The following is a 22,953-nucleotide window of genomic DNA, read 5'->3' as shown; positions in this document are numbered from 1 at the left end:
TGCCAAAGGAGAATCGGGTCGTTCTTGTTTCTGAAGCTCCGAAGCTCCAAATCTCCATCCAGCAGCCAGACCCCCTTTCCTGCATCAAGACCAGCTAGCGCGCAGACACAGGCGAAGTGTTAAGTAAGCGCATGCGCATTCTCTTGTTTTCGACCACGTGGTCGCGCGCGAACACGCTGCGTGCACGCGCCCTGCGCTGTTTGAGCCGCGGCGTCGTGCGTCACAACACGCACGTACAGTTTAGAGGGTGAGACGCACGGTATGATATTTTGAGCGCAATACAGGCAAAACAGGGGGACGACATAATGGCTGACTGGAGGAGCGGTGCACGTTGCGTGTGAGAGGTAACGCTTCGGTGTGGGCTTTAAAACGCGCGCCTACAGAGGAGCAGACCCCCGTGTTCAGGTTCCTGCCCATCTTTTGCTCGCTTTGCGATTCACCCGCCATTCGGCGCTGCTCAACGTGCACGTTTCTCCGGCCTCCGAGGCAGCGACGTCGGCGACAATAACTCGACGTCCCCGACTCAGAGGTGATTTGAAACTTGTGTTTTTGTCTGTGGAGCGCCGGTTGTACTGTGACTGCACCGCTGTGTGGCCTCAAAACCAGCGGGCAATAAATAATAGGAAGTAAGAGGGACACCTCTGATGAGTAAGACCTGCGCTTGTAAGCAGGGGTTCGTGATTTGGGTTGCTGCCTCTCCCGTAGGCCTCGTGGTGAAGTAAGCTAGCGCGCGCTCATGGGAAGTCATGGGAAGCGACGCAGACCAAAACAAAGAAGTGTGAAGTCGAGCTGCGGAAGTAGTGGATGCTCGGTTCGCATAAACAACATGGATAGTACTCCGGTTAGCCGACGGGCAGCGACGTGAAATTACACCCTAATTGGCGTAATCCGATACGTTTCATTTGAAGCTGGTTAAACTCGGAACATTTGAGGGAGTACAAATCGTAACCACGAGCTCAGTATCGCGCTAAAAGGTTTAGCATACCTGCAGTAAAACAGCGGGGAAACTCTTGCTTAGCTAACATGGCGGCATTTATCCCATCCATCCGAGCCGGTCTCCCGAATTTGAATAGTGTCCGCCATTTTTCACACTCCCAAAGAGCTGGAGAACTGGTTTACCTCTCAGACACTGTCTGTTTTAGTGCTGGTAAAGATTAATGAACAGTTCATGTAACCCCCAGTGCTAACGATCATCTGTCCCCAAGTGGAGTAATGTAACAGTGAGACACATTTGATATGGAAGTCGACTCGCCATGCTGAATGAGCGCTAGCTCTGTAGAGTGTCGGTTTATCTGAATATGGCTAAAGGTAGTATCCAGTCAGATTTGTCCATGAGCTTTGTGCCAAAAATCTCAAGTCTAATCTTGTATGTAAAACTGCGCTCCTGAGTTCCAGAAGTTATATGAAAGCATGCGCACCACTAAAAAAAACCCAAGTCATGAATCTGCCATTAGCTTTAGTAGTTTCAGTCATGGTGAGGTGATCGTTGCTGCCCAATATTATCTTAAAATTGCCCCCAGTAAATTTCTCACAAACTATAGACTGATTGGCGGTTGCCAAATGTTTGAACTGCTTCACAAAGTGCCCACCCATCAGCCCAGTTATGATTTATTTGATCAAATTGAGATACTCTAAATTAGAGACCCTAGCAATGCTGTAAGTTTTCTTCCTTGGACACATGGACACATTACATCACATAATATTTTAATTGGTTTGTTTATGGCTTCTACAACTGATGTGGCAAAACCACTTAACAAATCTGTTAGTAAGACTACAAAAACACAAACATAAAACTCCTGGTGAGAACCAACTCCCTCCCTTCAAGTTGGGAAGAACCAAGACTGACAAGGGGGATCTATCCTCTCCTGCTCAGAACAACAAATCATTAATAAAAAGTCACTGTACCACCACATAAGACTGTTATGCTTAGGTATACTGATAATGTCATAACAATAGTAATAAGAACAGCAATTATACCATCAACAGTTAAGAGTCCATGCAAATGTCAATGTAGTTGGCAACCAACCTTCCACAATTAGTGCATTGTAAATGCATATTATACAGGAAAGAGGCACATTCTTTTCAGAATTGCTTAAATCATTTATACAAATTGATGAGTGTCATACTAAATGTCTAAACTACAGTGTTGTGAGTTGGAATTCCAATGTAAGTCAAGATCTTTAGTTCTGAGAAGACATTTTACAACGTACAGCATTATTTACAATATGGCAAATAAACTTATGAATAATCAAGGCTAGAGGGTATTGTCATTACAGTGTAAATATTCAGAAGGTCTAAAAGCATAAGCATTTCTGGGCAAATATGATTTTTCAATGTTGCAGAAATTATTCAAATCTTTTAAGAACTTAGAACTACAGTACAGGCCAAAAGTTTGGACACACCTCATTCAATGTGTTTTCTGTATTTTCATGACTATTTACATTGTAGATTCTCACTGAAGGCATCAAAACTATGAATGAACACATGTGGAGTTATGTACTTAACAAAAAAAGGTGAAATAACTGAAAACATGTTTTATATTCTAGTGTCTTCAAAATAGCCACCGTTTGCTCTGATTAGTGCTTTGCACACTCTTGGCATTCTCTCAATGAGCTTCAAGTGGTAGTCACCTGAAATGGTTTTCCAACAGTCTTGAAGGAGTTCCCAGAGGTGTTTAGCACTTCTTGGCCACTTTGCCTTCACTCTGCGGTCCAGCTCACCCCAAACCATCTCGATTGGGTTCAGGTCCGGTGACTGTTGAGGCCAAGTCATCTGCCGCAGCACTCAATCACTCTCCTTCTTGGTCAAATAGCCCTTACACAGCCTGGAGGTGTGTTTGGGGTCATTGTCCTGTTGAAAAAAAAAAATGATGGTCCAACTAAACGCAAACCAGATGGGATGGCATGTCGCTCCAGGATGCTGTGGTAGCCATGCTGGTTCAGTGTGCCTTCAATTTTGAATAAATCCCCAACATTGTCACCAGCAAAACACCCCCACACCATCACAGCTCCTCCTCCATGCTTCACAGTGGGAACCAGGCATGTGGAATCCATCCGTTTACCTTTTCTCAAAGATCAAATTACCAAAGATCTCAAATTTGGACTCATCAGACCAAAGCTCAGATTTCCACTGGTCTAATGTCCATTCCTTGTGTTTTTTGGCCCAAACAAATCTCTTCTGCTTGTTGCCTCTCCTTAGCAGTGGTTTCCTAGCAGCTATTTGACCATGAAGGCCTGATTTGCGCAGTCTCCTCTTAACAGTTGTTCTAGAGATGGGTCTGCTGCTAGAACTCTGTGTGGCATTCAACTGGTCTGTGATCTGAGCTGGTGTTAACTTGCGGTTTCTGAGGCTGGTGACTCGGATGAACTTGTCCTGAGAAGCAGAGGTGACTCTTGGTCTTCCTTTCCTGGGTCGGTCCTCGTGTGTGCCAGTTTTGCTGTAGCGCTTGATGGTTTTTGTGACTCCACTTGGGGACACATTTAAAGTTTTTGCAATTTTCCAGACTGACTGACCTTCATTTCTTAAAGTAATGATGGCCACTTGTTTTTTTTAGTTAGCTGATTGGTTCTTGCCATAATATGAATTTTAACAGTTGTCTAATAGGGCTGTCGGCTGTGTAGTAACCTGACTTCTGCACAACACAACTGATGGTCCCAACCCCATTGATAAAGCAAGAAATTCCACTAATTAACCCTGATAAGGCACACCTGAAAACCATTTCAGGTGACTACCACTTGAAGCTCATTGAGAGAATGCCAAGAGTGTGCAAAGCAGTAATCAGAGCAAACGGTGGCTATTTTGAAGAAACTAGAATATAAAACATGTTTTCAGTTATTTCACCTTTTTTTGTTAAGTACATAACTCACACGTGTTCATTCATAGTTTTGATGCCTTCAGTGAGAATCTACAATGTAAATAGTCGGAAAACGCATTGAATGAGAAGATGTATCCAAACTTTTGGCCTGTACTATATAGTGAACCTGATTAGAAGAGAACCATGTGTATTTTGCCCCCATGCACAATGAAGGGGTGGCTTGTGTGCCAAGCTCTTCTCCATGTTTTGCCATGTTTCCTAAAGTACAGGTTAGAGGTTACAGTTACAGACAACTGATAATTCAACAGACAACAAAAAATTGCCAATTGTCACCAGAACTACGTGCAAAAAACTCTCATCCATTAAATGCAATTCCAGTCAAGCACCGGAGGTTAGTTTGTTGTACAAAAAAATATAAATAAATAAATAAATGTTAAAAGTAAAATAAATAAATAAATAAATAAATTTAAGTAAAAAAAGATGTACTTATTCCCCCTGGTGAAGTATGGTGGTGGATCGGTGATGTGCAGGGTCCAGCTTCCCCAACGTACTGAGAATCTTATGATGCATGGCATCATGGACTCCTTCTGGACATTACAGATCAAACTTTGGCTGTAATTGGGTCATGGTTGAATTTTCCTGAAGGACAGCAATCATTATGCACACACAATTCATCAATTACACAATTATCTCAAATAATTGTGGGAACAGGTCACAAGCACAAACCAAGACCTTTGTTCATCCGTCTAGAATCTCTCCACATTCTTCAGTCTTGCATCCTTTTGTACGTTCTCTCACCTATCCAGTATCATCAAGGAATAATAAATTCTGTTTGATGTGAGGGTGTACAATGTACTAAAGGCAGTTTCAGTGTTCTTGTTGAACAATGTTTGGGAAGCTATTACTTTAGTTATGATAAAAAATAAGACTAGAATGCACTGTTGTTAACATAACACAATGTAACTATGCTCAACATGTTTAGAAATTGCCATGATGAGCAGTTCTTGATCAAACTTTATATTTCTCATTTTTGTTGAAGGATGTTGAAAGATCAAACATGAGTCTGAGGTAAAGGTGTTTCAAACGCTTCAGATGACTCCAACACTCCAATGGCCATCACAGACAATCAGGCCATAATGGTGATTCACCAGGACGGCATGACCACATCTGCACTGGCACCTCAAACTTCTTCCCCTCACTCACTTTTTGTTGTCCTTAAGCCGTTACATCCTGGAGGTGGAGGACAGGCCGAAGGAGCTATCTTGGCTAATAAGGACACCAGGTCTTTGGGGACATCCACTGTTGGCTTTCAAAAATTATCATCTATGTCTTTGTCAGCCATGGCAGGCACCAACAGCAGTAATCAGCACTTGCCAGCAGAGATCACTTGTAAAGGCATTACTGTCACTTTGGACAACAATAATATGTGGAATGAGTTTTACAGATGCCAAACTGAAATGATTCTGACCAAGCAAGGGCGGCGAATGTTCCCTTATTGCCGTTTCCGCATCTCTGGGTTGGAACCATTCCAGAGGTATACGTTCATAATGGATATGCATCCAGTAGATAACCACCGCTACAAGTGGAGCGACAGACGGTGGGAGACCAATGGGAAAGCGGATCCACATATTGTACGCTCTTTTGTACATCCTGAGTCACCTGCAACTGGCCTTGATTGGATGCAGAATCCTGTTTCCTTCTATAAACTGAAGCTCACCAACAACCCCTTGGACCAAGAGAGTCATATTATAATAAACTCTATGCACCGGTACCTTCCTCGTCTTCACATTGTACCTGCAGATAAAACCACAGACGCTGTTGAGCTAAACGGGCCGGATGTTATAACTTTTAGTTTTCCTCAGACAGAATTCTTTGCAGTCACAGCTTACCAGAATCTGTGCATCACCCAGCTTAAAATTGATTACAATCCTTTTGCGAAAGGCTTCAGAGATGATGCGAACAACTCCAGATCTTGCAAGCCCAAAAATGGACTTCCCACTGAAACAGTGGAGAGTGAAGCGAAACCCAGTCGAGAGACTACAACCCTGAACAATCTTAAGACCTTATTTGCCAAGAGGAACGCTGCTGGAAAAGCCCTCAAAGGACAATCCCTGCCTGTCGCTGCTGAGGAAGACCTTAAATCTGTGAGCGGTGGTATTTCCACGTCTGCTGAACTTGAGAAAAGTTGTAGGTAAGCCTCCTTCAGTTTTTTAGGGCATCAGTTCTCAATGTTTCCATTTTGTTTTCTTTCTTCCATTTTTAAAACACGTTTATTTATTGCTTAAATGTATGGTTCTTAATTGGTAAAAGGCTCTTCATTTTGACATCTCATTTATAAAAATAAAATGTAAATGTGTTTCTAAAACTTTTCTAGACACCGCTCTAAAGAACCATCTTTCCCTTCCATCTTTAAGAGTGTAGTGGCTAATCCTGCAGTGTTTGGGATACAAATTTTCTTGAAGCATCTAAATTAGAAACAAAGAAAATAGGAGTGCACTTTATATTACTAGTTAATGTTATTTGCTGATAAATAGTAAATTCTAAGTTGCCTTTTTTACATTTTTAGAAATTGTCAATAGCAGCAGAACGCACAACATTGCAGGTTTCTTCTGTCCGTAGTCCTTACGAAAGACTCTTGGTGCTACAGTTACTGCCTTCTGGAAATTGCTTTAAACATTAAAATCGTTCGTAGTAGATAAGATAATGATTGCATAAATATGTATTCCATTTAAAGTTACTGATCTAATTCAAGAGGTCCAGGCAATAGTTGCTTGTAGTCTCACATTTAGTAAAACGGAGACCACAGTATAAAGACATCCCTCTGGAAGATTTAGTCAGCTTTCAATCAGTATTCCTAGCTACAAATACACCATGAAGAACACTAAAGATCAAAAAGAGAAAAAGGGTTATTGAAGAGTAAAAATACCAAAACGTCCATGTCACTGATCATCCCCATGTTCCATGTTGCACCCTTGTTCTGGAAAAAACATAATTTCATTTCACTGTGTACTTGTACGGAGCTGAAATGACTATACAAGTCTCTTGACTTGGTGTTAAGTTAAAGCCATCATTAATACATTCCAAAAATGGAAGAAATATGGTACATGTGTAATTCTGCCTAGAGCAAACCATCCTCACAAACTGAGAGACTAGTGAAGGAGGTCACCGAGACACCTATGACTACTCTGAAAAAGCTTCAACAGCTGAGATGGGAGAGACTCTGCTGACAACAGCTGTTAGGAGAGTAGCGAAGAAAATTACATCTCCACTACAGTTTGCCCAAAGGCATGTGGGAGACTCAGAGGTCAGTTGGAAGAAGGTTCTTTTGTCCGATGAGACCAAAATTGAGCTTTTTGGCCATCAGATTAGATGCTCTGTTTGACACCAAACACCGCACATCACCACAGATACACCATCCCCTCTGTGTAGCATCATGCTGTGGGGATGCTTGTCAGCAGCAGGCCTTATCTAAATTATTATTATTATTATTATTATTAATTTAGCAAATTCTTGTCAAAAAGCCAAAATATGTTAACCATGATTCCATTTTTAGAAGTGCTAAAAGAAAATATATTCAAAGGGTTGAATTCTTTTTAGAAATATCTTATGGTAGATATAGCTTTACAACACCTTATTTGTTAGGTGTTGGGAAGCTGGACTTGCCAGAATAAGTGCTGTGTTCTATTTACATCAGAAGTTTGATGACAGAACTGGAAATGATCTCACATCTGAGTTCACTGCGATCCAGTTAAACATTCCAGTAAATGTACACGATTTCACTGTTGGCGATACCAGTTGATAATGCTTTATATGGAATTTTGTGCATCCAAACATCATGGAAACACGTCCTCAGATAGATGTTGGACAGTACTGAATGGACAACTGATTTAATGAAACATTAATAGATAAAAGTGCTGATAAACTGTATTGTCTTATTACTAACGCTGTGTTTGTGAGGCTCCCCTGACTTTCACAAGTATGCAATCCGACTTGCGGGGGTGTTCAATTGAATTTCTTACTTGGAACTCAGAAAATCCTACCTCCTAGTTCAAATGGAACGCAGTAAAAGGTTCTGCAACAAACGTTCGATGTTAAAACAAAAGTGACTATATATCTGCATTAAATAAAGTATTTATTTTCTTCAGAGTTAAATGGATTTTATTGCAATTGTTTTAATTATGAGTTCTGTTTTTTGTCTGATTTTAACAGTAAGAAGCGTCCTTTGGCAGAGGGGTTGTCTGAGTTGATTAAGGGAGCTCATGTTAAGGTAAAAAGGATATCTCTTGAGAAAGTCCATGATGGCAGTGACCAGCCGATGAACACTGTTTGTCTGCCTGAAGGAGAGATGAAGAAAGATTCTTCATCTGATGGCGGTGAGCTGGAAAACCTTTCAGTTGCACCGGTAGACACGGAGGTAACGGAAGACAAAAAGAAGCTAAAGAAAGGCAGTGGAATCAGTGATGTGAAAAATGTCACTGAAGCAGAAGGGCCACTGAATGCCAACACTGTGTCAAACTCAAACGCCTCAGACGTGTCCACAGTTAAAAGTACAACAGACTCATGTCATTCAATTACAACCAACATGCAAATTTGCTCCTCCAGTAAGTACTCTGATGCATTTGTAAATGAAAAGGTGGACACGGCATTAAGTGAAACAGCCGAAAAAAATGATGGTAAAGAGGATTCACAGACCATGGTAAAACCCCTTGATGGTGGAGAAGTTAAGAAGAAGCGGGCTGAGCCTGTGCCTTTACCTCTTCTTGCACTATTTCTACAGCAGTTGAAATCAAAAACAAGACCCGCCAGACCAAAGTCAAAATGTGAAACTTCTAGTTCACCTTCACACTCTGAAAAATCATGTAAAACCCCTTCAATTGCTGAGAACGTATCACCCTCTACAGCATCCCTGAGCCCCACACTTACCACACAATCAAATGTACAAACCGCAGCATCCCCAACTCCAGAAACCTCCGCCCCACCCGCTTCGACGAGTCCTGTAGCCAACACCACAGTATCTCCATGCTTGTCTTTATTGCCAGCTACATCATCCTCTACATCATTGACTACATCCCCCACATTACCAGACATGACTATACCTTTCAGGCCTGCTCCTTCCCTAGTTGTCGCAGACCCTGACCAAGGTCCTGACTCTGACTCTGACCTTGACCCTGAATATACAAATACCCCAACGCTACATTCTGACACTAATTTTGTCACCGTCCCCACAGAAAATATGACCTCTGATACAGTGCTTGTTTCCAAGCAAGAAGATGCACCTGTCAGTTTGTCTTCATTTGCAAATGATATTGTACCCGATAGCATTTCTTCAGGCGCTACCACTGACACCGTTGCTATCTCAGAAGTATTATCTGATGCTCCCTGTGCCCCTTCACCCAGTTCACCTTCTAAGACCATTGCTTCTGTATTCGATGGGCCACAAAATGAAGTTGTTTGCAGTAATGTCAATACCACAGATTCCAGTGCTGACGCTACCTTGGACTCCTGTATTGTCCCATGTGCCGAATTTGTTCCCGAGGCTCCTTATCAGTCCCCTTTGTCCGAAGACGACATCAATGTCCCATTGTCACCATCATCTGCAGGGTTTTCTATACCTAGCCCAACTCCTTCCTCACCTGACCCATTTCCACCTGGCTTGTTCTGTGACAGACCAATACCTCCTCGAAAGTCACTTGACCCATTTCCACCATGCCTATCATTTGATAGACCAAGACCACCTGTGGACGTACTAGAATCAGTACCAGTAAGTTTAATTTTCACCAAACCTGGATGTCCTGGAGATTCACATTTTAGAAGCCAGAGTGCCAGTACTGAGTTGACCTCTCTTACGCCTGCCCCTGAACCATGCATTTCAAAGGACGGCAAACAGTCCAAGCCAGAGAATGTGAGCAAGAAGTCCAAGGTGAAGCATAAGAGAGGTGGAAAAAGTAAGCTCAGTGATGATGCAGAGGTGGCTGAAGGCCCCATACCTGTCCCAATGCAGCCAAGCCTTGAGGACGTGGAGGGCCAGCTATTTGTTTCCTTCATGTCAAAGGTAATTTCCACTTAGTTTCAGCTTTTTTGTTGTGAGAATTGGTTTGGTTTTCTTAAATCATTGTATAAAACCAAACATGTTCTATTTGAGTATGTTATCCACATAATCATTTCAGTGATATGTATTCTTTAAACAGAAAGCTCTTGAAATTCATCTTGGGGATGAGGTTAAAGAAGAAGCTTTACAGAAAACAGAAAATATATATGGTAAATAATGAATTACAATTGTATGTTTAACTACATGGTAACTCCCACTACAAATGTGTTGTTCAGCTGTATTTTCATTTTGTCTCATTGTCTTTTTGAAAAAAAAAACAGGTGAAAAACATCAAAGTATAGAAGAAAGAATTGATGCACTAGAAAAGGTCCTTCTACGTGACTTAAAAATGATGAAGCACAGACAGGTCATTCACCCTGTGCTTCAAGCAGGTATGAATATAGGATATATATATAATGTCCATTAAGAAAGGGAATGATCATTTTATTCACAGTGGTTGAACCACGTAATTCAAAATGTATTTGTTGTTGTTTTGTGTTTCTGTATGGGATACAAGAGGACTTCTTTGCTTTATGAAGAAAGAGTTAGGATTAATTATTTAATCATCCAGTTGTGTGGCAGCATTGTAACATATGCAGGTCAGAGAATGGCCAGATTGATTAGAGCTGACAGAAAGGCAATAACTCTGAAAACTGCTTTGTACAATTGTGGTGAGCAGTAAAGCGTCTCTGAACACATTGAAGGCAAATGGGCCACTGTGGCAGGTTCCACTTCTGTCAGCCAAGAACAGACAGCTGAGGCTGCTGTTGGCACAGGCTCACTAAAATGGTACAATTGAAAACTGGAAAACATAGCCTGATCTAATGAATCTTTCTGCTGAGGGACATTGACATTGCTCATTTGGTGCCAAAGCATATCTGAATCTGAGAATCTGTAAACCTGACCTGTCTTGGGTCAACAGACCAGGTTTATTTTTTGTTGGGTTTTTTTTGGGGGTCCCAATAATACAGATTTTCGATGATGTCCTAACTAGTGGGTGGAAATTGGAATTGTCTAAAACATAAATATTGTGGCTAAGTGTGTACTGTGTTTACAGTTGGCCTAAAGTTGCACCTGTTGGATCTTTCTCTGGCCATTGATCTGCAGTATCTGGGTGTGTGCTTGCCTATTCCTCCTCCTGTCCTCTTACCTGGGGAAAACTCTGGGAGTTCGGCCTCATCACAGGGTGAGTAGCAAAGCTCAGTGAAATGATTTAAGAAATCACTAGCACCTGTAATGATCATATACTTTTCAATTAAAGTTCTGCCCTTTGTGCTTAATATTTCTTTCTTGGACTTTCCAGTCCCCTTTGTTTCTAGGACAGGAAAAACGACTGACTTCACTAAAATCAAAGGCTGGAGAGATAAGTTTTCCTCCTCAAACTCATCAGCTCTTCCTGGAGGTGCTTCTTCTCACCTTGTATTAATTGATGCTAATGGAGTATCAACTAGTGATTGATTTTGTAAATAACTGTATAAGCTTGTCTAAAATGTTTAAATTACTTGAGAGTGAGAAAGTAATCCAGAGCTATGTATTCCGCGCAATAGGTACCAGCTCGGACACCGGGCAAAAGAATCTTTCTGCCTTCTGCAGTGACATGCTCGATGAGTATCTGGAAAGTGAGGGCAAGCTTATTGATGAACGAGCTGCCAGCTTTTCCCAAGCTGTTGTCACTCCAGTTGCCTACCAGCTCCCCACCAAAAGTACAAGCTATGTTCGTACCCTGGACAGTGTGTTAAAAAAACAGGCACCTCAATCCACAGCCAACACACTCAGTCCTACTGTAGCGTCAACAAAATCGACACTGACCTCTAAAAGCAAAGAGCTTGGAAAGTTGGGAAAGAATGCTTCAAGGCAATCCATCAGATCTGGTGCAGCAAAAACAGCCTCCAGCACAGTCAAGCCAACAGCTACCTCCAGCAAAGACGGCCCCAGGACAGGGGAAAACTCCTCAAAGAGGTCTATGAAGTCTGTTCCTTCAAAACCAGTATACACATCAGCCCCGTTTAGTCTGTCTCCAAGCAAAAAATCTTTGGATAAAATTAAGACCAAGAAGGGATCCAAGACCGCACAAGCATCTGTACGACCCGAGGGAAAAGCTATAAATAGTATATTGGTGGCGGCCGTGGGCCAGGACTCTGGTAGCCCTGGTTCTGTAGCAGGGGGGCGTTTGTCCAAGTATGTGGTTAAACTACTGGATGTGGAAGATGGTGCAGTCTGGGAGGGGAAACGACGTACCTTCATCACTGAGGAACGTGCAGCCATTGCTTTATCCTCCCTTGTCACAGCAGAGGTATGTGTTGAGCTTAAAACAACCTCCATGCATTTTGGTCGTACTTTACTTTCTTCGTTTTTACCACCTCTTTCTATTTGGTTTCAGGATAAAATAAAAGGCAGCCCTTCTCCCATCATTAAGAGGCGTGCCCCCCCTTGCCTGAACGACTTTTGCAGATTGGGGTGTGTATGTGCTAGTCTGGCTCAGGACAGGCGTCAGCACCACTGTGGCAAACCACAGTGCATGCTGGGTTGCGACTGCCTTCGACGTAAAGTTGTCCTCTTAAGAAATCCTACTAAGAATGAAAATTCAAATGGGGCAGCTGTATCTGAAGATCAACAAGATGAAAAGGGATATGATATGACAAAGAAAAAAAAGAGGAAGAAAGCCTATAGTGAGTATGCCTATATAAAGTTGAAGGTATTAAATATATATATTTCTCATGTTATAACAATTTTCATTTATTTTGTTTCTCAGCCGATATATAATGCTTCTCAGCAGGTAGATAATATGTCTATAAAATTAATTGATGTATCATTTTATGATGTCTTTGCAGTTCTCTCTGGTCCTGAAGCAGCACCTGAGCCAGCCACACACGTTAAACGCTTATGGAATTATGAGAAAAATTACACTGATCCAGAGTGTATTTTCGTTCCTTTGCCTGCCAGGCCACATTGTTCTCCAGATTTGCAGAAAGAGTTGGAGAATTGTCCCCAACCTAGCAAGGTGGTAGTGTAATTTATTAATGTGTTTTTACCCTCTGTGAATAATTTCTGTTATTGGTGTGTGGAGGACACTGGGGACACTAAGCTAGATTATATATATATATTCTTTAAATAAACTCCTCTGTCTCCAGACACATGGAAGAGGGATGAGCACGATGCGAGGAAACAAGGAGAGTCTGGCGTGTGCTCGTGTGAGACCATTTTGCAGGAAAGATCTGCCTAATGCAGATCAACAGGGCACAAAAGTGAGAATCTAATGTTGATTGATCAGTAGTTACACCTTGGAATCTCTCACTATAATACATGTCTGTTTAGACAGTTTTGTGATGATTTTATTTGTAGTTGGGTTTTTTTTTTTTTTTTTTTTTTTTAGGACATCTGCTTTGAGATTTGATCCACTTTTGACACATTCTGCACTACAACTTGTTTTATTCTTGATGTTATTTTAGAATCATTACTATAGCTATATTCTTCATTGTGGCCACTTATGAAAGTGTTATTTATTCTCCATATATTCATAGTTATCTACCAGTTATTTTAAAACTGGATATTATAATTATTTATTTGTAATTATATATTTATTCGCAACTGAATAACACACAACTTTTGAACAGTAGTGCGGGGGAGCGTTTGCCGTAACTTGATATTTTCGTTGTTTAAACAGGGTGGTCCACATCCTGGTCCAAAGGACTCCATAGAAGGTCAGTATTAGTGCACTGAATAGTAATTGAAGATTGAGAGAAATCTAAATATTGATCAGAAGTGTCCATGTTTAGGTAATGATTAAAAAAATGGAAAGCTGTTCTCGTGTTCAAATGATTTTTTTTTTTAAAGCTCATTGAAACATCTTGTGGACTTTTGTGTTGCAGAGATGGAAGAAGGAGAACTTCGACCACCTGCTCTGTTCGGCCCTACCAAACGGCTGGAAATTGTGTCCAAGTGCAAGTGGACAACAGCAGGCAGCAGGAATGTCGTTTTGCGTGTGGTGTGCGAGCGTATGGCTCAGGACCGACTGAGGCACCCTTTCTGGGTTGGAAAGTACCAAATCGAGCCCATATCTAAGACTGTCCAAGAGACAGACAAAGGATCCACAATCACATACAAAATTTCCATCTCTCAGCCCAATCTTCAAAAGAACGTCCAAAAGAATAAAGAGAACGAGAGGATAAAACAGCTAGAAGACCAATTGTTTAAGACCATAGGGAAGAGTGAAGTGAAAGGCCTCCCTCTTCTGTCCCATGTCACTCCTGCAGGTTTACTAAAGGCTGAGAAAAAGCCTCCTGGTGCTTCAGGGCAGATAACGGCATGTATACACTACCATTTTAAAGCTTGTCAGAAATGACTGTTAAAAGTTTTCAAATTGTTACAAAATTCTTGTCAATACTAAATTTAACTTTTTACTGTTTTGTTTGTTTGTTTATTTTATATATATGTAGGTAAATGGAAAACCATACCCTCAAGCCAAGCTAGAACTGGGCCAGATGGGGGCTTTGCACCCAGCCAATAGACTGGCTGCTTATATCACAGGAAGGGTTTGCCTGGCTAACCAAAATGCCTCGAAGACTGTAACCACAGCCACCGTTTTGACAACGTCTCCTACAGCACCTACCACTACTACTACCACCACCACAACTGCTGTGGCTACTACAAGTTCTGTTACCAGCACACCTTCAGTTGTCATGTCGGTCAAGCCCAAAGGTAAGACAACTGATTAAACTGTCTGATTTTTAACACACATACAGATTTTTTTTTGTGTAGGTTCGTTCTTTTGGGGCAATTTAAGTTTTTTTGTTTAAGTCATTGAAGTCCTTTCTTATGAATATAGTTTCCTGGAAAACAAAACTACGACAGGACCTTGTTGTATAAAAGTATGCAAAACACATTATTGTAATACAGAGAGACTTCAGGGATATGTTAGGATAAAAATAACCACCTCTTCAATTAATGTTTTTGTACAGTGACCAAGCCCCCAGTGGGAACGGTCTTCACCCAAGTTGTGATCAACCATATGAACTCCCAACAACAAAAGCTGCCCAGCACTAGTACTTGTAAAAATATTATCAAACCCTCTTCCTCTTCAGTGACTGATGTCTCTGTGTCCTCCAACGCACCTCAAAATGCAAATGTGACTTCCCAAGCAGCTGCCGCATCTGGCCTCACAGGTACCTCTAGCTTTCATAATAAGTTCAGTGGCCACAATGCCTGTATCTTCAGTTGCAGGCAGTAGCACCCACGTTTACATGACCTTTAACCGTGCATTTATTGTTTCTATGGCAAAAACCATAGAAAATAGTAGTAGGTAATTTCGCTGATATGCCCCTCTGTGTCTTTCGTGAAAACTACTTTTAATAAAACATAAGAAAAGTGGTCTGGTGTCCATGCTAAAGGCTAAGTAAGAGGCTCCCCCTTTCTTTAAAATGATTCTCTTGTATCAGATTTCTCAAACCATATTTGCTCAGCCCTGCCTACAAGGGTTTTGAACTACGTTACCCACAAGTTGTGAATCCATTGCTAGAGTACTCTGAGTGAATATTGCTCTTCAAGTGGTGTTTGATTGGGTTCTTACTATATTCTTAGTTGACAACTTTGCCTTCAAAACTTCCTTAAAAATAGTTTTTTTTAATTAATATAAAGATTTTCCTTCTTTGATTGCTTGTCTTGTCTGTTCCATAGAGACCATTAGATATACAAGTATATCCTCTGTGAAAAGCAAGGTTTCAGAAATGCTTATTCTGATATGGATTCTCATCCTTTTTTTGATCAGATGGCCCCACCATTAAGTCAATACCAGTGTCTGCATCAACTGCATCAGTAAAGAAGACTGTTGTGATCACTACTGCTGGCTCTCACACAGTGACCCCTGGTGGTGGAGTCAGGTTGATGCAGCCTGTAACATCTGTTCAACCACCAGTTCCAGGCCAGAAGATGGTATTTCAGATGTTAAAGACAGCAAATGGGAGCACACTCTATCGCAATCCCAATGGTCAGCTCATCCAGCTGGTTCCCCTCAACCAGTTCAGGGCCCTCTTACCCAGGCAAAGTAAGTGTTTGGATTCACATTTTTGTTTAGTGACTATTTTAATCTAACAAATAAAATGAATTTAGATAAGAGTAATGATTCTGATGATGCCTTCATTTACAATGAAAAATGATTCTGATAATTGTATTTAATAAAAAGGATAATTCAGATAATGCAAACCAGTTGAACCATAAGTTATACAAATTGGCTGCACCTAAGGTATCTTCACATAAAGTAGAAGTTACTCTTTTCTTGTTACTTCATTTTTTTCTCTGCACTTGTCTTTTGTAGCCACCATTGTCCGTTTTCCTGCCACTACTGCCAGTAAGCCTCAAAATGGCAGTTCTTTCACTTCATCCAGTCCTGCCACCTCCTCTACTCTTCTACTGAAAGCTCAGAATCCAACCCCAGTACACAGTACTTCAGCAGTCGTACACAGTACTACAACAGTCAGTACAACTAAAGCCATTACTGCTTCTGTGGCTGAAACAGTTGCTTCTCTTTCTAGCACCAAGTTGAGCCAACCCAGTACTCTGAATTTAGTCCCAAGAATCATTGAATGTTCTGGCACAGGCATTGTTAAAATTGTACCTCAGGCTGTTCTCAAGGATTCAAAAAATCCTAGTATTACAGTGACCACTTTATCAACAAAAAACACTTTGAACCCTGGCCCTGCAAATAGGGGCTTTATTTTGATTAGTTCCTTAACCACACAGAATCAGGACAGCCTGGAAATGAAAGCCGACAGCAGTGTCCACATTACCCCTGTTCAGGCAGAGGGTTCAAAACAGAATATTCAATCCTCTAATTGCTCAGAAAAGTCTTCTGAAAGTGTGGTTCTTGAAGACCACTGCTACACCTTTGAGGCAAAGAAGACCAGCACCTCACGTGAAAAGCCTGGACATGTCCCTAAAGATGATTCAAGTGCAGATGCCTGTTCTCCAAAGATGCTCCCTGAAGATGTGTTGGAATTTGCTCCTATTGAGGAAGATGAATCTGACACCGATGCAACCTTAGGGCCTGAGCCTGTTGGCAAGTCTAAGGCAGAGTTATCTGGAGATCTGCAGGAAGATGAGATTGATTCAGAGTTAACCGAAGACTCTGACATGTACGACGAATCCAACACCAGTGACCAGGAAGATCTCTATATAGACACGGTAAGGTATTAAAAAAAAAAATTATATACATATATATACACCACAATACTTTTTGATTGTGTAGTAATTCTTGTTTTGTCTTCTGTCTCACTCTCACTGCCTTATGTTCTAGGATTCTGATGGGGAGGAGAACCAGAAACGAAGATCTGTGGTTTTACGTATGCAGGATTTAGAACAGAAGGAGGCTGATGAGCTAGTTGATATTGAAACATGTGAAGAACGGGATGAGAAGAATACTGAACCAAAGTGTGTAGAAAACCATTGTTGTACCATTTTTGTATCCTACTCCAATCCTCCAATCCTTTGTTTTAATCCTCAAAATTAAAGCCAAAGTAAATCTTCTTTTCTCTTGTTTAATTTCAGCAGTGATCAAAGTCCATTAAAGGAGCATGACAAGGCTTTGGTATGTCCCTACCACTAATTCTTCTACTTCTATAACTACAACAAAATTATGCATAACTATGTGCTGATTTTAATGAAATAATAATAAATGAAACTTGGCTGTTCCTTCTTTAGCATAGGAAGCAGAAGCTGAAGGAGCAGGAAATGGAGAGGCGCAGCTGTCTTAAAGAGTGGTTTCACAAGTTGCAAATGACCATAAATCTTGAGGATAGCAAAGCCTCCAAAATGACAATTCTCAAACTGGTTGGTTGGACAAAACAAATATTAGCATTGTCCTTTCATTATTATGAACATAGTAATTTATTCTCAAAATTGTCGTTCTGTCTGTCTTTGCTTCTTTTTTAGGCCTGCGATGAAATCCACACTCTTTCTAAACAAACAGATGAGCTGGAAAAATTGGAAGAAGAGCTGAAGAAGAAAAGGGCGTACTACCTTCACCTAGCTTCTCAGTTATCTGGTGCGTCAGGTTTAATTTTCTATCTGGCATGTATTAATTCCTCTACAGTTTGTGTAGACTTGTTATAATCTAAGGACTGCAGACTCATAAAACCTAAACATCACTGTCCTCAGTCTTCAAGCAGCATTAGATAAAATTTAATATTTCTTGATCCTGAGCTCCCCCTACAGTTGAAAAGTGTACACACAGCATTTCTGGACAAGCTCAGAGATGGGGGTGGGGGTGAGGAGTGCGTGGGCATGTGGATTGTTGTGTGTCGCGAGTAAAGGTCTGTACAGTAAAGGCAGTTGCTTCAAATCAAGAGAATCTTGCTGGTTGATTACTTTTAGCTGTTGTTGCTTTCTCAAAATGTCTGCAACAAAACAAAGAGATGGCGACGGAGGGGATGATCTGTGTGGCCACTTAATTGAGGCAGAGAAAGAGTGAATTTTTAGTGTTTGTCTGGCCACTGAGTGACACGGATGAGAAAATGCAGGTAGATACTGAATTAAAAAATGGCTGTGAATGTGGAAAAACAGTGCTACCAAGCAGACAAATCTCAGTTGTTGTAGTCTGTGGAGGTTTCTGGGGAAATGTGCACAAGGCCACAACTGTGTGTAGGCTATAAGCGTAGATTCGACACAGAAGAAAATGTATTCTTTGTTGTGTAATGTATAATTGACTGATGTTGGTGTGTTCCTTATTACAGGAAAGACTAAGGAATCCATCTCTTGGAAGCTGCGCGAAATCATCACTAAACAGAAATCCCTGGAGAGCCAAGACATGGCAAGAAATACAACACAGCCAGTCCCAAAGCACTCGCTCATTGATGTCAGGACAGAACAGAACAGGCTGCAGTCCAAGGACAATGTGAAAGATACCGTGCATAGATGTGTTAAGCTTTCCTCTAACTCCAAGCCAGTGGACCTTAGTATCATCAGACAGAAAAGGCTGGGGTCCCAGGACATAAATTTCAGTGCTAAGCAGAAATTGTCTGAAGCTGAGAAAAAAGGGAAAGATTCCATAGGGAGACCCAGTCAGGCGGCCAAACCACTTCTGGAAAGGCATCTTCCTCCAGCTTTGTTGCTACGCGAGAGAACAAGACCTAACATCCTGTCCCGAAGCAAGTCTCAATCCCTGCCAGTTTCTCCAGATAAAGAGCAAGGTTGGTGAGGGGAAATTATAATACATGTTTTGTGCCAGTCAAACCTAGGGCAGGTGCTAGCTAGTGGTGGAAAATATAATTGTCTGGGCTTTCTGAATTCCCTTTGGCCTTTACATATTTTTACAAAATTAGTAAATGAATATTCATTTTCTTACATGAAAACATTAGACGTCACTGGTCACAAATTCAGTCAATGTCAGTCCCTCCTCAAGGTGGATCCCACATTGAGAAGGGTGCTCATTAGTCTTCTTTGGCCACCAATCCTGTTCTCTCTGCCTGGAGATAAGAACATTTTGCTTAACATAATTAAGGATGCATTGAATGCAAATTCAGTATAGAATCAAAAACTCTACTACTCTTTATTTATTTGTGTGTTGGTCATTTTTATTCCTTACATTTTATTGTCTCCTGTTTTTTTTTTTGTTTGTTTGTTTGTTTGTTTTTCTTCTTCAGCATTTGTTCCTCAAGTAATTCCACTGGTGGAAACCATGGTGCCATGTAATCAGATCATAACTATAAGTAATCCTCTTCAGCCCATTGGCATCACTTCTTTAGGTGAAAGGCAGTCAGCCACACCAGGTCAGCTCTTAGACTCGTTATTTACATGATTTCAGCCCATAACATTCAGACATTAACATGTATTTCATACTTTGATTAACTAACTTTTTCCCCTCTTTAAACCAACAAGGTGTTGCAGCTGTGTCTATATCTGTTCCTGCCGTATCTCACCCAATAAAAGTGGAGAATCCAGTTCCAGTTGTTTTGCAGCCTCAGGTCCTTAGCCCACTTAAAATCAACAGTCCAGGTAGTTTCCTAAAATGCTCATTATGTGTTGGTTCCAAATATTTAACTATTAATATTAAATTGCATTTTTTTATTTAATTAAAACTAAGTTTACTTAATATATAAACTAAAAATAAAGAAAAAACTATCTTAATTTTAACTTGGGACAATCACCACCCAGTAGGAAGTATCCCATAAATTATCGTTTTGTATGTAAGGTCTCTGGATAAAAAACATTAACCACCTTGCGTGTTTAAGGTGGTAGTAAGATCTCCTGCAGATGGCGTTGTACAAGGATGAAAAGATTATAAATATGTGTGTGTTGTGCAATAGGATTTAGAGATTGAGCAGAGGTGATAAAGTGGAGTAAACATCTTGTTTGATGTGTGGAAATTCTCATCATTCTTGAGCAGAAGTGAGCACTTCTGCTCAAGAGCACTAATACTTCTTGCGTGCCACTCTGCTCTATATGATCATGGTGTACAGTTCCTTGTGGAGTATTCTTTCAGAAATGTGTTCTTGCCTGGAAGCAGATTTTTATTAACAAGCCGGGAAACATGCTGGCAGTCCCTATCTTTTGTGTTTTGGCCACAGTTATGATGAGAATTTTCTGTAGACTGGGATTGCCACTGCTGCCCAATCATCCTTATGAAACCGCTAAACCTGCAGGATGACAATTTTTTTTTGTCCAGGGAGCTTATTTAGCTTATTACTATCTCAATTACTGCCCTGGGTTTAAATAGATCATAATCCGTGTAAACAGATAAATTTTTATATGCTTTGATAATAACATGTTGTAAATAAGCTTTTTATTTTTTTTCCAATTCCAGGGAAAACTGTAAACCTCCCCAAGATTTCCAGTGTGGTTTCTTTAGTGCAATCAGAGAAGCTGCTTGTGACCCCACCAGTTGTTCTGCAGACGACAGACGTTCCACCTGTTGAGACACAAGCAAGCTGCAACACTGTGGTTGAGTCCAAGCAGCCTGAACAGGGTACTAAGGTCAACATGGCAGATGCTACAGCCAAGCGAAAGGAAGAAAGGAAAGATAAAGCTAACAATGAGACGGAAGTAGAAAATCTGATGTCCTTGCTTGATGAGCTGGATTTCCTTAATCAGCAGCTCAACAGTGAACCCTCTCAGCCACAAGGAGGAGATTCGAGTGATACAAAGGCCAGCAGTGTACCGACTGATCTGCTTACTGAGAAAAAGGCGGGTGTAGACATAGATGATGAACGTTCCCTCAGCCCCTTGTTTCTCCGATTAGATGAGGATCTAATGGTGTCAACCACCTCAAAGGATGAGCTAGATGATATTCCTCCTAAGGTGGATGACCTTGTCAAAGTTATATTTGGGTCAGACTCTCCTCCAAATTCATCAGAGTCTGATGTCACTGCAGGAGCCAGCGATGATGGCAACCATGGCCGAGTTAAAAGTGATGCCCCATCTCCTCCTCCTCTGCTACAGATGAAAGCAGGAGGGGGAACCACATCAGACACTTTGAAGGAGCAAGTTGGCGTGTCATGGCGGCCCATGCCCAAGCTCGCACCTTTGGGGCTTAAGACACAGGAGAGTGGGCAGAATAAAACTGTAAATCCTCATGCCAGCAAACCTGGCACACAGCTGCCTAATCTACGTAGTGCACATATGTAATGACCAGTCAGTCAGGAATTTTTCACCCGTGTGTATGTATGCATTACAGAGTACACAGAATGTCTGTTATTTATTTGTTTCAGAGTGCATCTCCTCATGCCCTGCATCAGCATTGCGTACTTTTTGTGCCTGTTATTTTCCAACAGAGCAGAGAGGAATATGTTTGTATTCTGATTTTGAGCAGTAGGAAAACCTGTTTCTTCTTCTGTGTTCTTCCTCTTATTTTTAAAGAGGTGTCTGTAAATAAAAAAACAAATCTTTAAGATTTGTGTGTATAATATTGTATAATTTGTTTATACTTGGACCGTTACTGCTTAGACAGGCAGCCAGTTCTGTGGCATGTTGATATGGAGAATTAGAAATGTGAATTTGAGTGTTTTGGAAACCGAAGTCTGAAGCTAAGTTTTAAGGTTTATAGAAAGCAATTTTAACTAATAAATTTCATGTTTGGTGAGTTTTGATTTGCAAACCATTTTCTATTGATTCACATTTTCACAAGATCAGAACAATCGCACCAAAGCCAGAATGCAGACCTGCTTTGATTTGCAGCATTTGCAGTTATTTGGGGGCAGTAGTGGCTCAGTGGTTAAAAGATTGCATCATTGATTACAGGGTTGTGGGTTCAACACCCAGGTTTGCTAAGTTACCAAGGTCCTGGGTACCGCATTAAAGGCTGCCCACTGCTCTGAGCTTGTGTGATCGCTCACTAGAGTGTGTGTTCACTGCACAGATGGGTTAAAGATGGAGGTGAAATTCCAGTTATCTTGTGTATTAATGCTGTTTTATAATAATGTAAGTTTGTGTTGTCAGTGATTTCTACCCTACTTGGCATCTTGGGTAACCATGCTAATGCGTGGCCTCTTGATCGCTTTAGAATATAGCAAGACTTAAGATTAAAGGACTACTTAAACCCGAAAGCTCAATTAGACCAGAGCACAGCATAGTTTAGAAAGTATTTGCAGTTGTTGCAATAATACAAATAATACATACATCTCGATGTCTGAATGTGTCCGGGTTAAACCTAAGGGGACTTTTTGCTTCAAATATATACATGCCATAATTGTCTGAAAGCAATTCCAAAAACCTACATTTTGTCTGCTAGACCTCAAGAAAAACTTAATTTACTTAAATAACCATCACCAACCATGACATTCCACTTCAGACTTTACCTTGCTTGCTGTAAACCTGTAAAAAAATATATAGATGTGAATGTGACAATCAGATTCACAGTAATTTCATATGGCGTTAGAATCGTAATTGCATGGCCCATAAGTTCAGTCTAGAGTGCCTAACCTTCATAATGGAGCATAATATTCCCCTCACCGTGTGTGTTGAACAGATAGAGCAGATATTGCAGCATTTTTCCAATGTTAAGACTCCCAGTAAACCAGAACTAGTGCTGCAGAGAGGACCTGTGCAGATGTGAGGATTTGTATTC

At 40.9% G+C, this 22,953-nt stretch overlaps 1 protein-coding gene across 3 annotated transcripts; it reads left to right on the top strand.

Annotated features, from left to right (window-relative positions):
• Positions 1-226: 226 nt before the first annotated feature.
• Positions 227-21,980, top strand: mgaa (MAX dimerization protein MGA a). Of its 3 annotated transcripts, none has more exons than XM_072689381.1 (25): positions 227-529; positions 4,854-6,005; positions 8,024-9,866; positions 10,003-10,072; positions 10,184-10,294; positions 10,960-11,088; positions 11,206-11,304; positions 11,450-12,195; positions 12,283-12,571; positions 12,734-12,903; positions 13,034-13,147; positions 13,567-13,603; positions 13,772-14,205; positions 14,339-14,600; positions 14,984-15,064; positions 15,667-15,942; positions 16,213-17,078; positions 17,191-17,324; positions 17,442-17,481; positions 17,595-17,723; positions 17,826-17,937; positions 18,626-19,081; positions 19,535-19,660; positions 19,770-19,886; positions 20,695-21,980. In XM_072689381.1, the coding sequence occupies exons 2-25, from the start codon at positions 4,924-4,926 to the stop codon at positions 21,513-21,515; spliced, it is 8,544 nt and encodes a 2,847-aa protein (XP_072545482.1). In that variant the 5' UTR covers positions 227-529; positions 4,854-4,923; the 3' UTR covers positions 21,516-21,980. The 3 variants fall into 3 exon arrangements, with proteins under 3 accessions (XP_072545482.1, XP_072545481.1, XP_072545480.1); XM_072689380.1 differs by having other exon boundaries at positions 228-529; positions 14,861-15,064; positions 17,445-17,481; XM_072689379.1 differs by having other exon boundaries at positions 228-529; positions 14,861-15,064.
• The last annotated feature ends 973 nt before the right edge of the window (positions 21,981-22,953 follow it).

Source organism: Salminus brasiliensis, chromosome 10, assembly GCF_030463535.1.
Source record: "Salminus brasiliensis chromosome 10, fSalBra1.hap2, whole genome shotgun sequence".
NCBI lineage: Eukaryota > Metazoa > Chordata > Actinopteri > Characiformes > Bryconidae > Salminus > Salminus brasiliensis.
The sequence above is the reverse complement of the archived record's forward strand: the minus strand, read 5'-3'. Positions and strand labels throughout refer to the sequence as shown.